The sequence below is a fragment of the Bubalus kerabau genome, chromosome 5, assembly GCF_029407905.1.
Source record: "Bubalus kerabau isolate K-KA32 ecotype Philippines breed swamp buffalo chromosome 5, PCC_UOA_SB_1v2, whole genome shotgun sequence".
NCBI lineage: Eukaryota > Metazoa > Chordata > Mammalia > Artiodactyla > Bovidae > Bubalus > Bubalus kerabau.
In genome coordinates this window covers 9838463-9864363 of record NC_073628.1, presented here as the reverse complement: position 1 = coordinate 9864363, position 25901 = coordinate 9838463, and the positions used below count along the sequence as shown (strand labels likewise).

Below are 25901 nucleotides of genomic sequence, written 5' to 3'. Positions count from 1 at the left end.
GGGTATCCAGATGCCTGACAACATTTTCCAGGCCAAGGTATATAAGAGCCCTGTGGCCTGGGGATGTGAAGACAGCTGGACAAACAGCTTGGGGGTTCTGGGGCCAGTCTCCTGCCAAGACTTGGTGCCCTCATGGGGGAGAGGGTGGAGTGCCAAGGGCAGTGGGTGGGGGGATATGAGTCCCTATAAGCACCCTCCTTCTCTGAGCCTGTGTCCAATCCTGCCTAGGGAGAAGAGCTCCCTCCTTAGTGCCTGGCCAGCCTTAAGCCAGGCTAAGTCTGGAAGAGGCTCAGATGGAAACTCCAGAGACTGAACTGTGGTTGGCTCCTGGGATCATAAGGTTAGTGAGGAGATTTCCCATCAGCCTCCCATTTCACAATGAGCTTCTGGATGGAATTGCTCCCATGGCAAATGATTTGTAGTGCCAGGAACTATCCTTTAGGGACATTCTGGGTCATTAAACACCCAGAGTTGGACTCCCTGTGCTGACTGGAATGTGGACTTAAGTTCTGGCCATGCTCACCAAGTAGGGGTCAAATCTGTGGACTTCTGATTGGCCAAGAGCCACAGAACCACATGCCATTAACAATGAATGCCAGCACCCAGGTGACAACTTCCTACCAAGGCTCAGAGTAGTCAAGGGATTTATGATCACACAGCAAGCAAATCTCAAACTCAGACCTCCTGATTCCATTGCTCTTTCTACCACATTAGCAGCCATCACATATCCCAGATTTTCTGAGACATCCATATTTTGTACAACTTTATTCTATTAAATAAGTGGAATTTAAGGTGTGTGTGTGTGCAAAGTTGCTTCAGTAGTGTCCGACTCTTTGTGACCCTTTGGACATAGCCTGTCAGGCTCCTCTGTCCATGGGGATTCTTTAGGCAAGTATACTGGAGTGGGTTGCCATGCCCTCTCCTCCAGGGGATCTTCCCAACCCAGGGATCTAACCTGTGTCTTTTATGTCTCCTGCATTGGCAGGTGGGTTCTTTACCACTAGCTCCACCTGGAAAGCCCTTAAGGTGTGACTACCAGTGATTAAAATTTTTAAAATTTATTTAGCTGTCCTGGGTCTCAGTTGCATCACATGGGATCTTCAATCTTCACTGAGGCACGTGGAATCTAGTTCCCTGACCAGGGATTGAACCTGGGTCTCCTGCATTGGGAGCACAGAGCCTTAGCCACTGGACCTCCAGGGAAGTCATTCTACCCGTGACTTTGATTTTGATTATTTTGTGAGACTTTTCAAATAAATGATTTATAGATAACGAAAGCATTTTTGCTCAGATCACATGCTCTAAGTGTGAGTTTGAAATGACTGACCTGGAGAGAAGCTTGCTAGGCTCACAGCAGCATTCTGAACAAGGAGCCAAATTGTGAGCTTTGTGCTTTGTGGCCTGGCTATCCTAGCCAGTGGGTGGTACAGAAATTAGGAATTCATCCAAAAGTCTGGATGTGAGTGTAGTAACCAATGAGGTTCTGAGTAACCAGCTCAGAATGATGCTGCCCAAGTGAGCTGCTCCATATTGGATAGCAATTCACTGAGCCAGTTGGAGGCTCGGCTCAGGGACAGAGAGAAGGGAGTAGGGAAAGTGGGTGGAGCTGGAGTATCTTCACTTAAGTTCCTGTGTGTCTTTTCAATAAACATCTAGATACAGTACAAGAATGGTCATGGCTAGGATGTCCTGGGAGCCACCCTGAATTCTGGACAAGTGAAAGATGGGAGTGGGGTGAGAGGGTCATTGTTCTTTTCTCTGAGCCCAATTCTTTTCTCTCTAGATTGAGACCCACTCAAACCAAGAGGAGACATTGATGATCTTATTGTCAGCTGATCCTAAGTCAAATGTGGTGGGGGTTGGATAGGGAGAAGTCAAGTGCTAGGCAGTATGAAGGGTAGGCAAAAGAGAAGTTGGTGCAGTCTAGGAACTGAAAGAAGTGAGATGAGGCTAGATTTCAGGGTGCAAATTGGAAAGTGTTAAAAACTGAAGCCTTTGTTGGCTTGATCAGGTTGGGGCCTGATCATAACTGGCCTTATAACAGAGTTTAGACTTTATCCCAATGGGATGTCACCAAAAATCTGAGGTAGGAGTGTAATATGATCTAGTTTATGTTTATTAAGGTTTCCAGATTTGAGAGTATATCTAAATACAGACTTGAGAGTAATTAGTTCTGTGGATGACAGCTGAAGCCCTGCAGTGTGTCTTGAGAGTCCCTTGGACAGCAAGGAGATCAAACCAGTCAATCCCAAAGGAAATCAACCCTGAATATTCATTGGAAGGACTGATACTGAAGCTGAAGCTCCAATGCTTTGGCCATCTGTTGTGAAGAGCCGTCTCATTGGAAAAGACCCCGATGCTGGGAAAGATTGATGGCAGGAGGAGAAGGGGACAACAGAGGATGAGATGGTTGGATGACATCATCAATGCAATAGACAGGAGTCTGAACAAAATACGCTGGGAGATAGTGAAGGACAGGGAAGCCTGGAGTGCTGCAGTCCATGGGTTGCAAAGAGTCAAACACAACTGAGCAACTGAACATGTGTGTCTGAGCTGTCTAGAATGGTAGCTGTTAGCTACTCTGAGTGCTAGTATTGAGCTGATCTGAATTGGGATATGCTATTAGGGTAAAATGGATATAGATTCTGAGGACTAGTATGAATTAAAGCTATGAAATATCTCACTGTTAACTTTTATATTTAACATGATAAAATGGTGATGTATAGATATATTTGCATTAAACAAAAATATTACAGTATTAAGATTAATTTCATCTTTTTAACTTAAAAAACAGTTACTAGGAATTTTAAAATTACACAGGTGGCTTGTATTATATTTTCATTGGACATGGCTGACAAAGAATCCTAGAGGAAGAGGTCCATTTAAAGGGTTTTGGAAAATGTAGCACTAAGAGATGATAAAGGAATTGCTTTTGGAATTGTTTGGTTATAAGGAACAGAAATGCTTGAGTTGAGCTTAAAAAGAGAGGAATTTATTCAGAGAATTCAAAATATTTGAGAGAAACCAGGAGCTGAAAGTGCATCTGGGAGGAATTGGGACCCAGAATCCATTAAAGATCAATGCAAATGGCCTCACCGTTTGCTTATCTGTTTATCTGGGCTCATGTTGTCTTTTTCTCCCTGTGCAGCTGCTTTATTCCTTCTCTGCAACAGATTTTTTTCTGTTCTGCTTTTATCTGAGGCAGCCCACCCTCATGCTAACTTGCTTTCTTAGGACAAGACACAGAGATGAACCAGAACCTCCATGACCCAAATTCTAGCCCAGGAGGGAACATGTGATTAATGAGATTTGTATCCAGAGTGCTTTCTGGTCCAACCAATCATGATCAGAGGTACAAGGTCATGTTAACCATTAAGTTAACAGGTTCTGCGGAATGTAGACCCTTGAGGAAGGGGTGGATGAAGGACAGACAAAGTGATTGCTGTAGCCTTAACAGGAAAAAACCCAAAAGAGACTTAGAAGGAGCAGCCAGAGTGTGGGAGGGATTTGCAAGCACATGGCATCTCAGAATCCAAAGAGGAAGGCATGACCAATAGAATGAAATCTTTTGTGAGATCAAGTAAGATGAGGGATAACCAATGACCTATGGATTTGGCACAGGGGGTGATGACTGTCCTGGGTGAAAACATTTTCAGAGAAGGGTGGGAGCCAGAGCACAGTTTGGATGAGGTTAGAAAGTGGAGGCAGGGGAGGCAGACGGGAACTTTGAGAAGATTGGCTTTGAAGGGGAGAAAGAGACAGTGTGGCTGTGGGGAGAGAAATGGCATCCAAGGAAGATTGGTGGATTGGCTTGTTTTCAGATAGGAGAGGCTTGGGTTTATTTAACTGGTGATGGGAAGGAGCCAGGAGAGAGAGAAAGGGCAGAGACCCAAGGGAAAGCAGATGGCTGCTGGTGGGAGAGGCTGGACACAGAGCCCCAATGAGAAGACGATTTTCTTCTGTGATTGGGACAAACTTGGGAAACATGGTGGCAGACATCAACCGTATTGTTATGGCTACAGTTTTCTTGGTTAAATAGGAGACAAAGATATCTGGTGTGTGCAGGGCTGGGACTTGGATCAGAGACTTGGAGTGATCGGGCTGAAGGAGGTCATGGTTGTAGGAGCCCTGGCTTCTGTCTGCAGGCACTCTGGGCTTGTTCAATCAAGTGATCACATGCCTAATGGGACATGTAGATACACACGTGGTATTTCCAAGGACAAGATTTGCCATAGACTGTTTTGTGACCCCTAAGGTGGTGGTGCTGACAAAGGTCCATATAGTCAAAGCTATGGTTTTTCCAGTAGTCGTGTATGGATGTGAGTGTTGGCCATGAAGAAGGCTGAACCCCAAAGAACTGATGCTTTTGAACTGTGGTGCTGGAGAAGACTCTTGAGAATCCCTTGGACAGCAAGGAGATCAAACCAGTCAATCCTAAAGGAAATCAACACTGAATAATCGTTGGAAGGACTGATGCTGAAGCTGAAGCTCCAATCCTTTGGCAACCTGATGGGAAGAGCCAACTCATTGGGAAAGACACTGATGCTGGGAAAGATTGAGGGCAGGAAGAGAAAGGAGTGACGGAAAATGAGATGGTTGGATGGCATCATTGACTCCATGGCATGAGTTTGTGCAGACTCTGGGAGATAGTGAAGGACAGGGAAGCCTTGTGTGCTGCAGTCCATGGCTTTGCAAATAATCAGACACAACTTAGTGACTGAACAACAATGTGGCTGTAGTAGGAGGTAGGGTCTTTGAGAGGTAATTAGATTTAGATGAGGTCATGGGGCTGGGACCCTCATGATGGGATTAGTGCCCTTAGAAGGAGAGAAACCAGAAAGCTTGCTTTATCTCTCCTTGTTCTGCCATGCAAGGATACAGTGGCATGTGCATACCAGTGTGGATGAACAGAATTGCATGCTCGCATGTCCACACCGGGGCCTTCCCCCTTTTCCACCCCTGTTCCTGAGCAGCAGGGCTTGAATTCTTCATTGCCATTTATTGAAACCTCTTGTTGAAGAAAGGGGTGGGCACAAGAAGGGGAAGAAGGTGCAAACAATGAGGGAAGTGGCCAGTGGGGAAGGGCTGGACAGAATGGCAGGGTCTGGGCTGTGGGGAGGGTGAGGGCAAGGTGAGGTGTGCAAAGGCCCATGGCCAAACCTTTGAACTGGCCTGGGCTGGGTTGAGGGGGCTCCAGAGGTGGTGGAGATGACTCCTGCAAGGTCTCAAAAGACTATGTCCTAGGAGCATGGATGTGCCCAGGCCCTCCCCAAGGTGTCCTCAGAGCCCAGAGACAGGCAAGGACCTGGCTGGGATTTGTTTGTGGAGGGTAGGGAACGAGGGTCTGTTGCCTTCAGCTGGGGTCCAGGCCTGGCTCATGAGGCTGCAGAGGGATCCTCTGGGATGCCTTTTCTGCTTCTGGCTCCTGCTTTGACTCCTTTGTCCGCAGGGACCTAGGGAAAGAGAGCTCAGGAAAAGCCCTGGGCTTCCCCACGGAGGAGGACTGCTGGGGCCAGAGGCAGGGGACTGACCAGTTTTCTACATCCTCAATAGTCTCTGGCAAGGGCCGATTGAGTGTCTCAGGCAGGAAGAGCGCTGCACTGCCTCCCAGGAGGGCGATGCTCCCAAAGATGACATTGGGGATGAAGGGTTTCAGCTCCGCCGTGATTTTCACCAGGGGGGCTGTCATGCTTCCCACGCGGGCCCACATATTACTTACACCCATACCTGTTTGCCTGGGAGAGTTCAGAGCAGAGGTTGGCAGCCTGTGCATGCATTCTCAGAGAATGGCTCTGGGACCCCTGGATCAGGTCCACAATTCTACCTGCCCCTGTATCCTTTGGCTGGGCCAGCCCTATGCCCAGCACCTACCGAGTGACTGTGGGGAATAGCTCGCTTGTGAAGAGGAAGAGGCAGCTGAAGGAGCCGGATAAGCATCCCTTCCCAAACACAGCCAGTACCGTCCTCAGGGTCATCAAATCTGCAGAGGAAAGAAAACAAGGTAAGCCTTGGGGCTCAGGAGTCTCCGAGTATTCTCACTCCTCAGAGACCTCCTCTCCCTTTTAGTTTTGGTTGCTGGGAAGCTCAGATTCAAACTTAAAGCCAACTAATAGCCCCTCTGCTATTCCCAGGGCTATGTGGGCTTCTGTCCTGCTGCCTTTGGGTCTTTCCCTGACTCTGATTCCTTATTCTCGTAGTTTATTGTATCTTTTTAGTCCAGTTCCTTTGGGAAGATGTTGGTGTATTAACCCATGTGTGCATCTGTGCTAAGTAGTTTCAGTCATGTTTGACTCTTTGTAACCCCATAGACTGTAGCCCACCAGGCTACTCTGTCCCTGGGATTCTCCAAGCAAGAATACCAGAGTGAGTTACCATGCTCTCCTCCAGGGATCCCAACCCAGGGATCGAACCCGTGTTTCTTCCGTCTCTTGCATTGGCAGACAGGTTCTTACCACAAGTGCTGCCTGGGAACCTCCCCCCACTTTACTTTATTTTTTCAATATAAAGTAAAATTGGCTTTTCCAAGGTCATGGTGAAGTAGACAGCAGAGTGTTTCTTGGTCACTAGGCTTTGATGTTTCCCCATCCAAGCTCGTTTTCTGCAACCAAGGCACTCAGACCATGCAATTCTGCACACGGTGCAGACACCACCATACTCTGCCTGGTCTGAGTCAGGTCTGGAAAGGATCATCGATAGCATCTAGCCCAGCTGAGTTATTTTCTAGATGAGAAACCTGGGCCCCAGAGAGCACAGGGCACTGCTGAAGGGAAGAGAGAGGAAGATCTTGCAGAACTGGAGTCCCTGGAACCTTACTCCCAGCCTGTGAAGCCCACAGATGTAGGTCAGCCTCTCTCAGAGGGTTCTGGGAGTAGTGCCAGCTTCTCACCTGCAGGCACAAAGATGAGAGACAGGATGCACCCTCCTGCCAGGAGCAGAAGAGCAGCCTCAGTGGTGTGCCGGCCCAGATAGCTTATGGCCAGCATAGTGATGAACTTGGCTGGGACGTCGACCCCGCCAAAGATGAGCTGGAGGATGTAGAGGTTAACTCCAAATTCCTCCACGCCCATAGCCAAACTGTAGTAGGCAAAACCGGTGGAAAACCTGAGGGGCAGAGAGTGATCAGTTATGACCCACAGCCAGCTGGGGGCCTCTCCCCATGCTGCTCATTGGGTCAACAGGATGATGAAGAGTTTCATTTCTTGTCCCAGCTGCAATGGATTGGTATGGTCTGCTCCAGTGCCGTTTTGAGGCTTCTGATCCGTCTGGGCTCAGTGAGAGCATGCTGGGATTGATTGGTTATGTCTGACATAGGTGTGGGTTAAAGTAGGGTGACAAGAGCCATATAATTGACTCCAGAGAATATTGATCCTGGGGGGACTCTTGGAGACCAACTGCTGCTGCTGCTGCTGCTGCTAAGTTGCTTCAGTCGTGTCCGACTCTGTGCGACCCCATAGACGGCAGCCCATCAGGCTCTGCCGTCCCTGAGATTCTCCAGGCAAGAACACTGGAGTGGGTTGCCATTTCCTTCTCCAACACAGACCAAAGGAGGCAGCAAAAGATCTGTTTTGGTTGGGTAATGGTCTAGCACTCAGAATGGGGGAGGAGAACGTCCCCAGGGCTGTGCTCGTGAATGAGATGCCTCCTCTCTCCCTCTCAGAGTTGTGGGAGTCATCTTTGAGGGGAAGCATTCCTGGACACAGTGAATCCTTTCCACGTGGCGATGGCCAGGATGGAGAAGGGACTCAGAACCAGGTTGCGGAAAGGGCTTTGAAGGAGTGGTGGGATGGCGGGCAAAAGAGAAGATTCAGGAGAAACATGATTTCTATTGTTAAATCTTGCAGCCCTGAGCACTAGCCTTGTTCTGTGGGGTCCCAGAGAGCAGAGTCGGACCAGTTGGGGGTGGGGGGCAAGAACAGAGAGGCACAGCTCACATTGTGAGATATGAGCTGGTGAAGGGGTTTGGAGCATCTGCCTTGTGGGTAAGGTAGGTGTGACTCCAGGGGAAAGCAGACCCTGATGGCTGGACCTGTCTGTGGGGCAGGGATGTGAGGGATTTCTGGGGTTTGAGGCTGGGCTGGGGCAGCTCCGAGGAGGGGATATCTCTACTCTTCTTGCAGGTACTCAGGCCTTGTCTGTAGGTGAGCCTGTCAGAGACCTTGTTCATGACACCTGCTCGGCAGGGGTGCTGGGGTGTGGGCAGGGAGGGGTGGTGGGTTACCAGGCCAGGGAAAGACAGAAGGTCATTCGGCGCAGGATGGGTGTCCGGAACAGGTCAGCTATGCTGCGCTTGGCCTTGGCCAAGGCCACTTCTTTCTGCGTGTTGAGTTTGATCTCCTTGGGGGCAGAGGAAGGGGAGGGGTGCCATTAGTGACCAGCTGGTGGGCAGCAGGAAGAAGAGAGGGCAGTACAGGCCTGGCGGCTTTAAAGAAGCTTGCTTAGCTCATCAGAGGTAGGCTTATGGGCAGAGGAAATGGAGGCAAGAGGAAGCGGATAGTGCAATAGCAGAGACTGGGTTCCTGCCCCAGACCATAATCCCCCTCAGCCTCTACCTCCAGGCTGAGTTTCTTTCCTTCTTCCTTCTTCCCATTGAAAGCTGCCACCTGCCGGAGTGTCTTCAGGGCCTTGGAGGATCTTCCAGACAGGACCATCCAGCGGATGGACTCTGGCAGCCACCTGAGGGCCAGAAGCAAGTCACAGTGTCTCCCTGCCCCCAACCTCCCAACGCCAGAAGCTCTTTTGAGAGGCTGGAAAGAGATCATGCGCCAGAAAGAAGGAGGCCCAGAAACCCGAGTTGCCTTACTACAGATTTCATGGAATTTAAACTTGGCCAAGCTTTGCACCTGGGCTGCCTGCAACCAACACAAATTCCAGAGATCTCTTCTTCCCTTTCCAGAAGAGCCTTTCCCCTACATCCCTCCCACCCCCCACTGCCACCCGCCTTGCAACTTGGGTTGTTTGTTGTCCTTGGGTGTCTTTCTGAGCTAGGACCCTTGAGTCCTAGGCCAAGGCAGGTGGGGCCTGGGGAAGGGATGGCACTTTCGAGACTGGACAGCTGGAGGGTCTTGCACGTTCATGCACCCAGCCTTCCTTGGGCCAAATTCCAGGTCCTGGGAGAAGGTTGGGGCAGGGCTATAGCCCCAGGGCATCTTAGGAAGGGGGTTAAGTGCTAAGCTCAGGGTTGTGGTCTAGGGAGTGGGTCCAAGCACTCTTTTGTTCTCCCTGCAAAAGGCCAACTCTGCTGGGTGCGGGGGGTTTGCAAGAGCAGCAGGGGAGCTTGGGGTTGGCAAGTGTGTGGCCAACCTCATTCTCCCCCACCCCTGGGCTGTCCTTTTGGGGTGGGTTCACTCTGAGCAATCCCTGAGGGTCACTAAGATGAAGAGAAATGCAGGAGGCAGAGGTGTGGGGAGACAGGAGGGATGCTTGGAAAAGTCTGATCCCAGGTGGGGTCTGCTCTAGCTGCGGCCCTCACAGGCACCCAGGACCTGGCTCCAGTGAGACCCTCTGGGGAGTGGACACTGGTCTCCTGGCCTCAGACCTTTGGCCCAGCTGGTAGTGGCAGCCTACTGGGCTCATTGCTACCTGCCCTTCTGGTCTTGTGGTCTTGTTTCTGCCCTGATAGTTTTCTGAGCCTGCACCTACCAGAATGATCCATGACTTCCTCCCAAACCCCATAGCCAGGGTCTAGATTCCATCCCGCTCTTCCGGAAAATAATGACAATTAGTGAACCTTTCTATGGACCAGGCTCTGGGTGAGAGGCATTAGTATCTCCACTTTGCCTAGGAAAATCTTGAGGCTTAGAATGGGTGAAGCTTGTCTCGAGTCACACAATGAAGGGGCCTGCTGACCCTTATTTTGCCTCCTAACTCTCAGCTCCCATCCTAGGCTGTGGACATGCCCAGCTTCACCCCAGACCCTCCGACCGTCTCTCTCACTGCAAGATTGTCCATCTGCCTGGGAGCTTATTTTCATTTTCAAATGGAGGCCCCATTCCAGTCCTGTGTCTTTTTGCACAACCTTCAGAGATTGCTTCACCTCATTGAACCTCTGTTTACTCATCTGTAAAATGGGAATACTAATGCACCCTTCACACACAGATGCTGTAAGCATCAGGATGATGTGGACTGATGCCCAGAACAGGGCCTCACATATAGTAAGTGCTGGATGAAGGGTTCTCCAAGACTTCATTTCTGCTCCTGAGTTTGTTCAATATTTCCTATTCTTTGGGTCCTGCTATCAACTACCACCCACAATTTGGTTTCCCATCTTCATCATTGAAGCAGACTCCTCGATTCTCCCAGGTTCTCAAGTTGGAGCTTTCTTTTCCTTTTTTTGGCCACATTGTTCAGCACGTGGAACTTCCCCAGCCAGGGATGGAACCCGTGCCCCCTGCAGTGGAAGCACAGAATCTTAACCACTGAACCACCGGGGAAGTTCCAGCTTTCCTTTCCTTTATACCGCAAATCCAGGAGTCCCCAGACTCTAAGGACTTTTCCTTCAAAATGCCCCAAGCCCCACCTTCCCACACAGTCACCTCCCTCTTATTCTCATCCCCCTGCTTGGGTCTGCCCTTCTGTGTGACTCTGTTACAAACAGAAGTTTGGTCAGGCCTTTCAGCATCCCATGCATCTTCAGAGGCATTCTCTATTCCTCCATGTAAAGCTGAGGCCTCTCTGCTTTCTGGCCTGCTCCCCACCCAACCACGTCAACTTACCCTCGTTTTCTACTGCCCTGGGTCCCCCCCGGGCGCTTCCTCCAGAGGCACACCTCTGTGTGCAGTTCCTTCTCCCAGGAACCCCCTTCCTGACCGTCTCAGGGTGTCTTAGGAAGACAGAATCAGCCAGCCTGGTCCGGCATGAGCTCCTCCTATTTGATCCTGGCAGGCCCAAGGAGGGGCGCTGAAGAAGAGGGGCCACGTACCAGGACAACAGGAAGAAGGCGAAGAAGGGAATGGACACGGTTAGCTGGAGCCAGCGCCACTGTGGAATGACATAGGCCAGGCCGGGCAGAATGAACTGTCCAAAGGTGTAGAAGTAACCGACTGCAATCGACTTGACGGCCCGCATCCGGGTGGACACCCACTCGACATCTGCAGGAGGAGCCCAAGGACCTGGTTAAGACCCTTGTGGGTCCTGGGCACCTCCAGAGAAGGGGTATCAGTTCCTGTCCCCTACTGGCCGCTTGATCTGACCCTGACTCTAAAGTTTCATCACCCCCATTTTAGAGATGCTATGACTGAGGCTCAAGAGGCAGGACTCAAATGTAGGTTTGTCTGATTTCCAAGCCCACATTTTTTTTTTTTTTAATTTGACTGTGTTAGGCCTTGGTGGCAGCACATGGGATCTTCTTTGAGGTGCTCAGGCTCTCTAGTGTGGCTCTTGGGCTCCAGAGCACTGGGCTCAGTAGTTCCAAGGCATGCAGGATCTTAGTTCCCTGACCAGGGATGGAACCCATGTCCTCTGCATGGCAAGGTGGCTTCCTAACCACTGGACCACCAGGGAAGTCCCCCTAGCCCACATTCTTGACTGCCTTTCCAGTGGCAGATGAGTTCCCTTGTTTTTAATCTACTTGTGTGTGTGGACTGAACGAGATCATGTACCTGGCAGGTGCCAGGCCAGGGTAAGTCCTCAGTATTGAAGCTGCTGCTATTATGCTTCTTTTGTTCAGAGTGGGCCTCTGGGGTCCTGAGAGGGGTAGTGCCTGGCTTGACCAAGGCCACCCGGTGCTGAGCCGGGCCCAGACCCCACTCTCAGCTTCAGGCTGGCTGCTTCCCAAATTCTTGGTCCCTGCCCCTTCCCCCTGTGGCTCACTCAAGATGACGGTGCTCAGGGTAATGCCTGAGATGCCGAAGCCACACAGGAAGCGGAAGACTGTGTAGGTGGGGAAGGTGGGGCTGAAGGCTGCGCCTGAGCCGCTGGCCGCCAGCAGCAGGTAGCTGCAGGTCAGGATGGGCTTGCGGCCAAACCTGCAGCTCGAAGAAGAAGAGGGATGTTAGCGGCTGTGAGCCAGCCAAGGAGAGTGACTCTGCAGGCCTCAGGGCAAAGGGCTGGATCCCACCCCTCCACCTCCCAAAGGGCCAGGCAGGGCATGTAACTCCCTCCCGGGACAGAGCCTTGCTGGTAATTGCTATTTTTGTTGACAAGTTTGCAGTTAGATGTTTGAGTTAATGAGTGATCTCCTCTACCCCCAGCTTAGTTGCCTGAACAGGGTTCAAAGGACCACTCCTCTCCAAGCCATTCATCCGTCCACCTCCACGGCCACATCTTGAGGCTGGGGCCCCAGGTCTGGGGAGGCTGGAAGACTCAAGTTGTAGAAGTTTGAGGGCAGAGGGTAGGCAGTGGCCCTGGAAGGGGCTGGCCGCACAGCAGGGACCCTCTTGCCCACCTCCCCAGCTCTTTGCCTCTTTGGGAGTACATGGGTGGTACAGAGAGGGGGTGAGGGGGTCTCCATGGGTTGGGCCCCCACTGCAGGGCCCCTGCATCTCACCTGTCAGACAGGGCTCCCAGCACGAGCCCGCCAATCAGTATGCCTGCCATGAAGATAGACTGGGCCAGCTCCTTCAGTTTGTTGGATTTGCACACCAAGTCCCACTGCACGGGAGAGAGAGGGGGCCAGGCAGCTCAGTCCAGCCCGCTCAGCCTGGGCCCCGAGTGTGCACTCCCTCTCCCAGTGCCCTCGCTTGGGTTCCCCTAGCTTATCCCCTTAGGCCTGGCCTGGGGCTCCTTGGGTCCCTGCCCTGTGGCTGTGAAAGGAGAATGGCCCTTCAGCGTGTGTGGTCTGCCATACGGCTTCTGGTCACTTCAGCTGTCACACACCCAGGTCTGTTCTCAAGCTCCGCAGGCTCACCCGAGTCCAGTGGCTCCCTGTGTGTCTGCTCCCCAGCCTCTCACACTCAAAGCGGGTCCCTCTGCCCGCACCCTCTCTTCTCCAGGGGACGTTCCTCCAGCCCACACCTGCGTCTCTCTTTCTCTCTCTGCCTCTCCAGACTCCTCCCCATCTGCATTTGCATGTGCTCCAGTCTCTCCATCTTAGAGCCCTCTTCCCTTCCACGTTCACTCCATTTCTCTCTTCCCTTCAAAGCCAAATCTCGGGAACAAGGAACCATCCTTGCTGTTACCCGTCCTTATGTCCCACTCATTTCCCAAGTCTGTCCCCACCACGCCACTGAAACTCTGCTCTCCAAACCCAATGGAACCTTCTGGGTCCCGACCTGACTTCCCTTTGGCAGCCCCTGACCCCGCTGACCTCTCCCTCCCCCTGGTCTTCCTTCTTTATCTCCCTCTGTGGTCTTCTTTCTCTCTATCCCTTGAGGGTTCCCCAGGGTTCCTCTTGGATCTTCCTCTTTTTATTCACTTTCCCAGGAAATATCATCTGCTTCTGTGACTTCAATGACTATTTTATGGTGAAGACTCCAAATCCCTCTCTTTAGCCCAACCTTTCTTCTGCCCTTGAGACCCAACGATTTAGCTGTCTACTTGAAATCTCTATCTGGAAGGTAGAGTCAATGACACTCGTTACCCTCTCCCTGTAAGGTCGGAATCACAGTGATCGGCAGCCTTTTTTGACTCCTTCCTAAATGGCAACCCACTCCAGTACTCTTGCCTGGAAAATCCCATGGACAGAGGAGCCTGGTAGGCTACAGTCCATGAGGTCGCTAAGAGTCGAACATGACTGAGCGACTTCACTTTCTCCCATGTTACAATTGCTTGATCCTCCAGTTTCTAACTTTTTAATATTTCTTTCTTCTTTTCTGTCTGCTCCAGCAGCATGTGGGATCTTAGTTCCCTGAAAGGAATCAAACCTGTGCCCCTGCAGTGGAAGCACAGTCTTATCCACTGGATCACTAGGGAAATCCTTTAGTAGTTCTTGAATCTGGATTCTTCTATTTCCACTACTGCTATTTTAGTGCAGACACCATCCTCGTATGCTTGGATTAAGAACAACAGCCAATATTCAGTAGAAATAAAAGTAATGGGACCTAATGAAATTTACAAGCTTTCATACAGCAAAGGAAACCATAAACAAAATGCAAAGATAGCTTATGGACTGGAAGAAAATATTTGCAAACGATGAGACTGACAAGGACTTCATTTCCAAAATACGTGAACAGCTCACACAACTCAATAACAAAACACAAACAACGCAATCGAAAAATGGGCACAAGATCCAAAGAAGACATACAGTTGGCCAACAGGCATATGAAAAGATGCTCCAACATTGCTAATTATTAGAGAAATGCAAACCAAAACTGCAACGAGGTATCACCTCACATCAGTCACAATGGCCATCATTAAAAGGTCTACAAATAACAAATGCTGGAAAGGGTGTGGAGAAAAGGGAAACCTCCTACATCATTGGTGGGAAATTAAATTTGTGCAGTCACTATGGAACACAGTATGAGTATTCCTCAAAAAGTTAAAAATAAAAAGTTGTCACATGATCCAATAATCCCACTCCTGGGCATTTATCTGGACAAAACTATAATTTGATAGATACATGTACCCCTTCATAGCAGCACTATTCACAATAGCCAAAACATGCTGCTAAGTCACTTCAGTTGTGTCCGACTCTGTGCGACCCCATAGACGGCAGCCCGCCAGGCTCCCCCGTCCCTGGGATTCTCCAGGCAAGAACACTGGAGTGGGTTGCCATTTCCTTCTCCAATGCATGAAAGTGAAAAGTGAAAGTGAAGTTGCTCAGTCATATCCAACTCTTAGCGACCCCATGGACTGCAGCCTACCAGGCTCCTCCATCCATGGGATTTTCCAGGCAAGAGTACTGGAGTGGGGTGCCATTGCCTTCTCTAGCCAAAACATGGAAGCAACCTAAATGCCCACTGACGGATGGATAAAGAAGATATAGTGTATATATACAAGGAATACTACTCAGCCACAAAAAAGAACAAAACAACGCCATTTGCAGCAACACAGATGGACCTAGAGACAATTACACTAAGTGAAAAAGTCAGAAAGAGAAAGACAAGTATCATATGATATCACTTCTATGTGGACTCTAAAATCTGATACAAATGAAGTTGTCTACGAAACAGAAGCAGACTCATAGACACAGAGAACAGACTTGTGGTTGTGGAGGGAGGTGGGGAAGAGATGGGGAGGTGGGGAGTTTACGATTAGCAGATGCAAATTATTATATAAAGAATGGATAAGTAGCAAGGTCCTACTGTATAGCACTGTATATTCAATATCCTGGGATAAACCACATGGAAAAATGGGAAGAAGAATGTATATATGGAGAACTGAGTCATTTTGCTGCACAGCAGAAATTAACGTGCGTGCTGTGTGCTAAATTGCTTCAGTCGTGTGGGACTCTTTGCGACTTTATGGACTGAGGCCCACGAGGCTCCTCTGTCCATCGGTAACACAACATTGTAAATCAACTATACTTCAATAAAATAGATTAAAAAAAGAATAGTATTTATTGAGGGCTTGCTCCACACCAGGCACTGTCTTTTCATGCCTTAGTTTTTTCAGTCATCACAACAACCTTATGACGTAGAGTTGTTGGCATCTTCATCTGACAGTTGAGGAACCTGAGCCCAGAGAGGATTATCAGGACAATCCTCTGATGGCCTTCAGCCTCAGTCCTTCCTATTCATTCTTTCCCCAATAAAACCAGAGTTGCTGCCTTGTCTAGGGCACTCACTGGCTTTCTCCTGCTCTCTGGTTAAACAGAAAGCTCTATTAACACAGATTTATGAAGCCCTCCAGCTCTGACTCCTGCCCACCTGTCTGGCCTAATCTCCTGCTAATCCCCGACATGCACCCTTGGTCCAGTCATCCCGAATTACTTGTGTAATGAAGCGAAGAATCTCATTTGCTGGAAATGCTGCATGAAAATGTTTTGGATGTAAAACAGTGTGGAGAAAGAACCACGCACCCCAGGGAGCTCTTTTCACTTTCTTCGCGGGAAGTTAGGGAGTTTGGGGAAGGGCAAAGCCTCCAGGTCCTCCGGCTGACTCTGAGTGGCTGGCACTGGCCCGCAAACCCAGTGGGCTCATTCTGGCTGGAAAGAGAGCCTGCAGGGTATGTGTATGGGAGTGGAAGAGGGAAAAGAGTAAAGGAGGAAGTGAGGGGGTGTGCAGGGAGTAGGCCAGTGGGTGTCTAGAGAGAGTTCTGGTACTGTGTGGGCTCTGCGGTTTTAATCGGGTTATACTAGTGATTCTGCGGTAGCTTCAGGCTCTGCTGTTCCTCTTTGCTTTTGTGCTTATCTTCCCTTATTCTAGCAAGGTTGTCAGCCCTTTGAAACATGTCAAGATCATCTAACTCCGAGTGCTGGGAACATGTGTTTCTGGGTGCCTGACACAAGCAGGGAGTCGGCAAATATTTGTGAAACAGATAAATGTCTGAGAAGCACATCCAGACTTGCAGTGTCCTCATTCCTTCTTCCACGCGTCTGTCCTCTCCTCTAAGAGGACACAGGTCACGCAGTGTGATGCCTGCCTATTTACTGCCATAACTTTGCCGAGGGCAGAGATGTCTCGTTGGAGGACTCTTTATCCCTAGCAGCTAGCAGAGTAGTTGGTGCACAGAAAATGTCAATATTTGTCCAAGGAATAATCAATGGGAACTTCCCTGGTGGCTCAGTGGTTAAAGCATCGGCCTGCAATGTAGGAGATGTGGGTTCGATCCCTGGGTTGGGAAGACCTCCTAGAGAAGGCAACCCACTCCAGAATTCCTGCCTGGGAAATCCCATGGAGGGGCTCCAGTCCACGGGGTCACAAAAGAGTTGGATGTGACTAAGTGACTAAACAACAACATACACAGTTTACTGATGAGACACAGAGCACAAACAGTAACCACAATTGGAGGGGGCTGACACCCAGCTTCTATCTCGCCCTTGGCATGGCCTGGGCTGGCCTCTTGCCTATCAGCTTTTGGCAGCTCCACATAGAGATTTTGCTCCCAATATCATATCCTCCATTCTTGGCCTTCTTTTTCCTTTCTTGGAATGATTACTCCTTAGGGAGCTGGGTTTAGGAAGGGAAGAACAGGAAGCTCACTGCCATGTCTTCCTGAGTGATGTATAACCAGAAAGGTGGTGGGAGGAAAACAGAGGGCCTACTATGCTCAGAAGCAAGCTTTGCAAATGATGCCATACTAATCCTATGAATTATCATTATCTCCAGTTTATTGACAAAGAACATGAAGCTCAGAGGGTAAGCAACTTGCCCAAGTACAGCTCGGTTCATTTCAAGGCAGAGACTCAAACTCAGGTCTGTGGACCCCTAGCTAGTGCCCTTGACCACCGCTCCCTGACGTGTGCTTTGCTCTGAGTCCCGAGCTGCCAGAGGGAGGCTCCGTGCAGGGAGCTGTGGTTGTGCGCTGCTGTAAGACACTGGCGTGGGGTGGGTCAGAGTCATCGCTGGGGAGGTGGCTGAGGCCAGAGCCAAGTGCGCTGGCCTGACTTCAGGCTCAAAGGGTGAGGGACAGGCTCAGGAGCTGGAGGGGCAGCAAAATCACGGGCCAGGAGGCCTCTCGGAGGACAGAGTAGAAGGCGTATCATAAAAGGTCAGGGCAAACAAGCATGGGCAGGGAGACCTCAGAAGAGGCCAAACTCAGGAAGAAATGCAGCCTGACTGACGTCTTGACTGCAGTCTGTGAGACCCACGCAGAGCATCCGGTTAAGCTGGACCCAGATTTTGACCCTTGGAAACTGTGAGATAATAACTGTGTGTTGGTTTTGAAAAAAAAAAGTCAGGGCAAGCCATGGGCGATCAAGGAAGGATGGGGCTCCTGCTGGGTCTGTATGGACTGACTCTGCCAGGGGACTGCACACATGGTCCATACTTACCCCAGAGAGAAGACAGGGGGAACACACTTCCCTAGATTGGGGGCCCTTTAGACCCAGTTCAGACCTGGGGAGAATTGCCATGGCTCTATCTACTCTTGGGCCTCTAATAGAACCAACCCTGGGACACAGGGGCCAGAGGGCCAGCTACCTGGTAAGACTCTGAAGGATTTGCATCTTCAGCTCTGTTCTGTAGTAGCTGTGTGTTCCTGGGCCAGTTACTTAACCTCTCTGTGACTCAGTCTCCTCATCTGTGTGTGTGTGTGTGCCTGCGTGCGTGCTAAGTTACTTCAGTCGTGTCCGACTCTTTGTGACCCCGTGGACTGTACCCTGCCAGGGTCCTCTGTCCATGGGATTCTCCAGGCAAGAATACTAGAGTGGGTTGCCATTCCCTTCTCCAGGGGAACTTCTTGACCCAGGGATCGAACCTGAGTCTCCCTCACTGCAGGCAGATTCTTTACCATCTGAGCCAATGGGGGTAATACTAATACTTACTTCTCAGACTTGTAAAAAAAATAAAGAAGGAAGAGCACCCAGCACTATACTGGGGCAAACAGTTGGCCCTCTATGGAATAGCTGTTTTATTATTATTGTCACAGGTCATTGTAAAGCCTGTGCTCACAGGGACATGTGATGCAACAGAAAGGGTATGGATTCTGGAGTCAGGACCCCCGACCCTTTTGCTGTAAAAGCTTGACTTCACTCTCATGGCTGTGAGAATCACCTTTTTGATCTGAGCCTAGTGTATTCTTCTGTAAAAAGGGGTGACATTCACAGTGCTCAGTCGCTCAGTTGTGTCCGACTCTTTGCAACCCCATGGACTGTAGCCCACTAGGTTCCTCTGTCCATGGAATTCTCCAGGCAATACTGGAGTGGGATGCCATTTCCTCCTCTACGGGACCTTCCTGACCCAGGGATCCCAAGTCTCTTGCGCCTCCTGCATTGGCGGACAGATTCTTTACCTCTGCGCCACCTGGGACGCCTGACATTCACATTGGCCACAAAAGAAGATTTGAAGGGTTTCAAAAGAAGGAATGCAAAGTACCAGCCCAGGGCCCTGCACAAAGTAGGTGCTTGTGGAGCACTCAGTGACCCTGGAGAGCCCATGGGATGGCTCCGGAGCTCCTCCTGCCTAGGATCACAGTTTCCTAGGTGAGGCCCGCCATGGAGGGGAGGTCAGACTGGCCCAGACATGTGGCTGGGGTGGGGCCCCCTAATCTTTACCCGGGAGTCAGATTGGAGGCTAAGATAGGGGATACCTATCCTCGGATAGGAGGGGTACCAAGGGCAGGGTCTGGGGCGAGCAAGTAGGGGTGAAGCAGGAGCTCAGCTGGAGACAAGAGATAGACAGGTGGCCTAGGAGGTGGGCAGCCTGAGGATTCGGAGGTCGAGATGGAGGAAGACCAGAGACTCAGCAGGGCAACCTCACAGAGCGAGACCCACTTCTGGGGGACCACTGAGCAGCTTCTCTGCTTCTCCAGCTGCTGACTTGGGGCCTCCAGGGACCTGTGTGGGCAATAGAATTTCTGTGGCTCTGGAGAGAGGACAGGAAGACTCCAGGCCCAGAGAGGAATCACAGGTACCTCAGAGGGAGGGCCTGCCCATCCAAGGCCAGACCCAGGCCTTCAGGAGCCGCCAGGCTGAGCTGGGCACCCACAGGTCTGGGTTCTGTGGTGTGAAAGCTGTGGCCTATGGCTCCTGTCCAGGGAACCCAGAAACCACAACCCACATGCCCCACACTCTCCAGACTTCAAAGAAAGGCCTTTGTTTCCTCTTAATGTGCTACTAAAGCTCCTTCTGAAAAATTCCAACCTGGTTTCTGCTGAACCCAGAGAAAGGAATGTGTGGGCACCTCTGCCAGGGGAGCTTATGGGATCAGAGCGGGGGAGGCAAAGTCCCGTGCTCCTGACTGGACCCAGTGTGGTCCTCCCACCCTCACCCCCTCCACAGGGAAGTTCCTTATGATCCCATTCTACAGATGAGGGGACTGAGATGGGGAGGGAGATGACTCATCAGGGCCCCAGCTGTGGGGGTGGAGAGGGGCCCTGCGTGGAGGTTTGTGCTGGGTGGGGGCCTGGGTGAGCCTGGAAGAGCTGTGGCAGCTGATTCCCATTTTACTCTTTGAAGGGGACTAACCCCCTCCTTCTAAGGACATCTCTATTAACGACTGTAACAGCAAAAGCGGCGGTGAACATTAGTCGAACGCCCGGCAGGCTCCAGGCCCCGTGCTAATGCTGATCTTGCATTATCTCTTTTAAAGTTCAGTTGCTTTCTTACCCCATTTTACGGATGAGGAAACCAAGACTTCTGGGGTTGTAACATCCCCACTGAATGGCAGAGTCAGGACGTGAACTCTGTTGCTTGGCGCTGGCTCTCAGTCAAGCGCAGTCCACCTGGGAGATGGCCCCGTGCCTTCTAAACAGGGTCACTTGGACCGAGCTGGCTGCAGACACTGCTCATGACCGCCCTCCCCCCAGGGCCGGCACCTCCAGGCCTGGCCTCCACCCCAGAGACCTACCCCTGGGTGAACCCTAGGTGCCTCTGCACAGTGGGGGCCCAGAAACCCATCCCACTGCAAGTAGATGGAGCATGGATTTGCCATGGGCTTGAGCCACAGACAGAAAAGTCAGACCATGCTGGGCTGGTACCAGCACTTGGGTGGATCTGGCCACTGACTGGGCAGGGATCCCGATTGTGGGGTCTCCTGGCTGAGCGTCCTCAGGGAGCCTGCGCCTGGCCAGGAGAAGAGGGGCAGACCCGCGAGACCTGGTGAAACCCTGCGCTGGGTTGGGATGTAGATTCATACGGCTCTGACTGCCAGAAGGGTGGCTAGGAACTCAACTGGCATGGATGAGAGCTGATGCTTGACCGAATACAAGACCTGCAAGGTCTGCTCTTGGCTGGGCTCCCTGAAGCTCGAGGTGTGCCCCCTGGAGGGGAAGCAGCTTCCCAACAGTCAGCACTAAGTCCCTCCTGCCGGTATGGCCTTCACCCAGCACTCACTGAGAGCTTCCTAGCACCTAGCCCAGGGTGCAGTGGTTGGGGGATGCGGTCCCCAGGAGCAGGGGGTGGGGGAGGGAGAGAGGGGGCTCTGGAGTTCTGCTGCCTGCATTTGACTCTCAGCTCCAGCATTTATCAGACGTGGTGTCTTGGGCCAGTAACCTGTGCCTTGCTTTCCTCCTCTGCAAAAATGGCATAGTGAAGTGAAATTCGCTCAGTTGTGTCCAACTCTGTGTGACCCCATGGACTATATAGACCATGGAGTTCCCCAGGCCAGAATATCGGAGTGGGTAGCCTTTCCCTTCTTCAGAGGATCATCTCCACCCAGGGGTCAAACCCAGGTCTTGCGCATTGCAGGCAGATTCTTTACCAGCTGAGCCACAAGGGAAGCCCCCAAAATGACATAACCCAGAGGGCTGTTGTGAGGATTGAACGAGTCCATATGACCAAAGTGCTTAGCGCCTTCTGGCATGGAGTGAGCACAGAGTAAGGGGTATTATTTCACGGCTATTATTTCATTGCTCCCTGGAGGATTTTTTGTTTCCTTAGTAGGCTCTGTTCTGGCTTGAGGTACAGCAAGTTGCCCATACACCCGGAAACTTAACTTACAGGTATCAGAACATCTTTGACTCCCATGCACTGCCCACGCTTGTCCCTCACCCTTATAGCCACTCAGGTTCCAAGTCCCAGAGATTCTGACTCCCTACCCTTCCTGGTGTTTATTCCACCTATCCCTGATGTCTGTCGTCATGGTCCTGGGTCCCAAAGGCAACCGGCTCATGGGTCTCCCAGCCGCTGGACTAAAACACTCCCTAAGCTGCTGTCCACCCTGTGGTCAGAGTGACCGCCCTTAGCAGGTGATCTGAGCAGGTCACACTCCTGCTTAACACCATTCAGTGGTTCCCGTTATCTTCGGGACAGAGGCAGCACCTTCGCCTCAGCATCCAAACCAGGCCCTCCTCCTTCCTGCATCCATGGCCTCCACACCCCACTGCCTGCCTCTCCAGCCTTCTTTGTCTTTTGCAGTCCTGACTGTCTTGCTCTCTTTATGCTTCTATAACTGTGTGTTTGACACCACGCACACTGCTCCTTTTGCCTGGGATGCACTTGCCTGCTTCAGCCTGCCCCCTAATCCCTACCCCTCCTTTACACTCAGGGCAGGTGCTGCAGACTCCAGCAAGCCCTCCTGGGCTCCCCCTCCAGGCAGATTCCATGCCCTCCTCCGGGCTCCCAGAGTACCCTGAGTTTATAAAAGCTTGTATCCATTCATTACACAAATATTTGTTTCACAGAGGACCTCTTTGTGCCAGGCACTGTTCCAGCTCCTGGGGATACAGCAAAGCAGCTGAAAACCTCTGCCCTGGGAAGCTTGCCTAACCCTACCTGGCTTCTGGTCACCCTGGAAGGATGGGTCTGCCTCCCCACTGGAGGTGAGCTAAAGGAGGGCAGGCCGGGCTCATGAGTTCTTTGACTTTGTGTCCTCAGTCTGATGCGTGTAGCTGTCCATACATGTTGGTTGGATGTATTTTAGGCACTGTGCTTGGTGCCGGGGAGAAAAAGTGCGTGTGACAGGGAGGAAGTATCTGGGACTATGAGAGTCAGCAGAAGTGATGGCTGGGAGCACGGCCCTGGGGTCAGGGGCCCAGCTTCAGACCCTGCAGCTGCCTCTTACTAGTGGTACGACCTTAAACAAGCTACTTAAACTCTCTGTGCTTCGGTTTCCCCATCACAGCAATGGGCTTATCATTAACATCTTATAATATCAGGAAGGTTGGAAGGGTTAATATTTATGACGCACTTAGGACAATGCCTTGCACGCAGTCAGTGCCTTATATAGAAATAAAATAGAAATTCACTAAACAAATGAACAGCAATCATAGATTCTGAACAAAGATGGCCCTGGGTTCAAATCTCTTCTCTGCCAGGTCCCATATGTGATCCTGGGAAAGTCATTGAACCCAGCTGAGCCTCAGATCCTTGGCCTATGAACTGAAGGTACCAACAATACTTCCCTCACTAAGATGTCATCTCCTGGGATTCCAGGAGCCTGTGCTCATAACGTGCCCAGCACAGGATGAACACCGAGTAAATACTTTGAAATACATCTCTTCTAACGGGGCAAAAGAAAGCTCTTGCCCTCAGGGGTCTCATGGTCCCCAAGGGAAGAATGAAAACATTGGCCTCTGCTCACTTTTCAGATGCCACCTTCTCCAGGAAGCCTCCCTAGAATCCTGCGGTTCCTCTATCTTTTGTACTGCCACAAATGCTTGCCTCCCTGTGCCTAGTATGCATTTTTCATTTTAAAGTTCCAGTTCTGAAGCTGACCACCTCTATGGCACTGAATTTTCCCTTCCTTTCGCTGAGCCTTGGTTTTTTTTTTTTAATCTGAAAAAGGAGATAGAATCACCTTCAGCAGAATATCATTGCAGGGATCAAATTGTGGGAGACAGTGTCAGGCAAACACTAAGATATGCCAGATTAGTTGTAGATCCTCAATAAATGCCAGTTTCCATTCCCCTCTCTTCATCTGACCATAGTCTCCAGTTCATTGAAGAGCCTGATTTAACTCTGTAATTCCCATAGATGGCAGGTAAAAGAGTCTGTGGATAAATGAGCTGTGAATGAATGGAGGTGCACACACGACTGACTGCCAGAGTGGAGGGCATGTTTTCTGGGTCTACTCAGGTACGTTCCAACCCTCCCCTCCGTCCATCCCCTGCTCCACACACTGTTCCACCTTGAGGCCTTGGCACAAGATGGAATTTTCCTCCTTTCCTCCATTGCCTGGCTAACTCTTGCTGGATTCTCTTATCTCAGCCCGGGGTCCCTTCTGTAGGGGGATCCCCCCTGCTCCGCCAACCCCCGGTCCCTGCCCCCAGCCTAGGGCTAGGCTGTAGTCTCAGGTCACAACCTTAAGTACTTTAAAGTTGTAATCTGACATTTCCTGTGTGGTACTCTCGTTAATTGATGTTAACCCTGCTAGACTGTGGACCCCGTGGGAACAGGGATGGTGCATTTTTGATTCCCCAGAGCTTGGCACCATGCCTGGCATAGAATGGGCTGTTTATACTCTGAATGTGAAGAGACAGGACCTTTTGGTCCTCTGCACCCAGGTCCTTCCTCCCTGCCTGCCCAGAGCTCTGTCCCCGGGTCCTAGGGAGACTGGGGCCCCCACCTGCCCCCCTGTCCACGAGTGTGCGGTGCTGACTCTCAGCAGAGGGAGAGGCCGGGCCTCCAGTCATACCTCAGCCACGATGGAGTCCCTGGAGCTGGCGTCATAGGTCCAGCCATCCAGGCAGGGCTCGGTGGCCCCCTGGGTGTCATTGGGCAGGCTGGCGTTGGATGGATATGCGAAACGGAGGCACATCTCAGGCTTCCCGTTCCGGCCCATGGGGAGCACCCAGGGCCCCGCGGAGGCGTTGGGTGGAGGGCGGCAGTGGTGGATGGGGGTGGCAGCTGTGAAGATCTGCAGCAGGTTGTGGTTGGCCATGCCGAGGATGGGGAGGCCCAGCAGGACCGTGTGCAGGAACTGGAACGGCCCGTTGCTGGCCACGCGGTCCACAAGCTCGGCAAAAGTCATGGTGCTGGGCAGGATGAGCCAGGGCTGCGGGCGGGGGGCACCAGGCCGGAGAAAGGGATGTGTGCATGTGAGGTGATGGGGGTGGGGGGGCAGGCGGATGGGTGTGGAAGCACAGGTGGGAAGGTGAGCCCAGGTGCGTGAGTGAGCCCGTGTATGTGGACGTCTGTAAGGACGTGGGGATCAGCTGTGTGCACCCACGGAGTTAGGTGTGGGTGAAGGCGTCCCCGACTGCGTGTACAGACGTGGGGTCGCAGGGGTGGGGTGTGTCCCGAGTGGTGTCTGCAGAGATGGGCACAGGGAGGCTGGAGTGTCAGGGCACAACTGTATGAGTTCGGATGTGCGTGTGGGGACTTGTGGGTGGGAGTGTGTGTCCAGCCAGCCTGGTCACACCTGCTGCAGGCATGGGGCAGTGCAGGCCACACCATGGGGACCAAGGGGTTCGGTCTTGGATGTGGGCCACCCAGGATGGAGGTCAGGAGTAAGTGGAAGGATTCTTGGTGGCCCTGAGCAGACACACAGGGTTGGCAGAACCCAGGTTGCCTGTTGAGAAGGTCTCCCCAAGCCCAGTGCCTCCTGCTTTTGCCTGTCTCCTGGGGCTGGCACACCATAGCTGAGCAGCTGAAAGGGCCTGAGCAGGTCCCAGAGGGCTGAAGGGACTTGGCCAGATGCACCGAGGAAGCAGGGCCTGGTCTTGGGGCCTTTCCGGGGTTCCTGGGGGCTGGGGCATGGTGGGCCTCTGCCCCTCCTCACCTGGTAGCTGAGCCTGGCTGCTCCCTCTGGTGGGGCTGGTGGTCGCTGTGGCTGGAGCCCTGCTCTGTCCCAGATCTGGCAGCTGCTGTGGTTTGGCAGTTGAGCTCCAACAAGCTGTGTTTGCGCCTTCCCCCGGGGGGGATTATATAAGGCGTAAGCTGTTTGCCCAGGCTAATGTTTGACTTTCTTTGGGGATTAATGACACCGGCAGGGGGGTGCTGTGGACCCACTAAGCCCAGCTTTCCTCAGAGGACTGCCCCGGTAGAGGCTGGGGTGGTGGCATGGCTGAGCCGAGTGGGACTGCTGGCAGGACAGAGGGCTGGGTGGTCTGGGCGGGAGGGGTTGGGGGCTGGGGTTGGGGGGCCGGCTTGAGTCCTGAGGGCCCAGGGTCTTCTCTGAGCTGATGGTCTGAAGAATCAGAGCTGAGAAGAGCCAATGAGAGAAGGATTACTGCCCGTGAGTGGACAGTACGCCGCAGGGCACCGGCTCCCCCTCCCTGGTGCCTCTTGTCAGGGTATATCCAGGCAGGAAATGTCACCTGTGTCTGCCCCTGAGGGCTCAGGGCTGTCACCCCCAGGGCTCCTGGGGCAGTCAGGGCTCCCCTATCTGCGTCTCAGATCCTGGGGAACACTCACCCGCCTTCCATCCCCATGCTCATTGGATGGGCTTTTCTTCAGATCAACTGTTTCCCTTTAAAGACAAATTGCAGTCCCTAGGGTTCTGTTTTTTTTCTTTTTTCCTCTGCATATGATTTTAATTGGGCTT

The 25901-nt window shown here is 51.8% G+C and overlaps 1 protein-coding gene across 1 annotated transcript; it reads right to left on the bottom strand.

The window, feature by feature from the left end:
- Window positions 1-5353: 5353 nt before the first annotated feature.
- Window positions 5354-24386, bottom strand: SLC22A8 (solute carrier family 22 member 8). The gene is made up of 10 exons (XM_055583356.1): window positions 24051-24386; window positions 12485-12588; window positions 11809-11963; window positions 10919-11087; window positions 8550-8673; window positions 8219-8334; window positions 6887-7101; window positions 5872-5980; window positions 5532-5735; window positions 5354-5453 (listed from the first exon to the last, which is right to left on the bottom strand). Exons 1-10 carry the CDS (start codon window positions 24384-24386, stop codon window positions 5354-5356), a joined length of 1632 nt encoding a protein of 543 aa, XP_055439331.1.
- Window positions 24387-25901: the final 1515 nt, after the last annotated feature.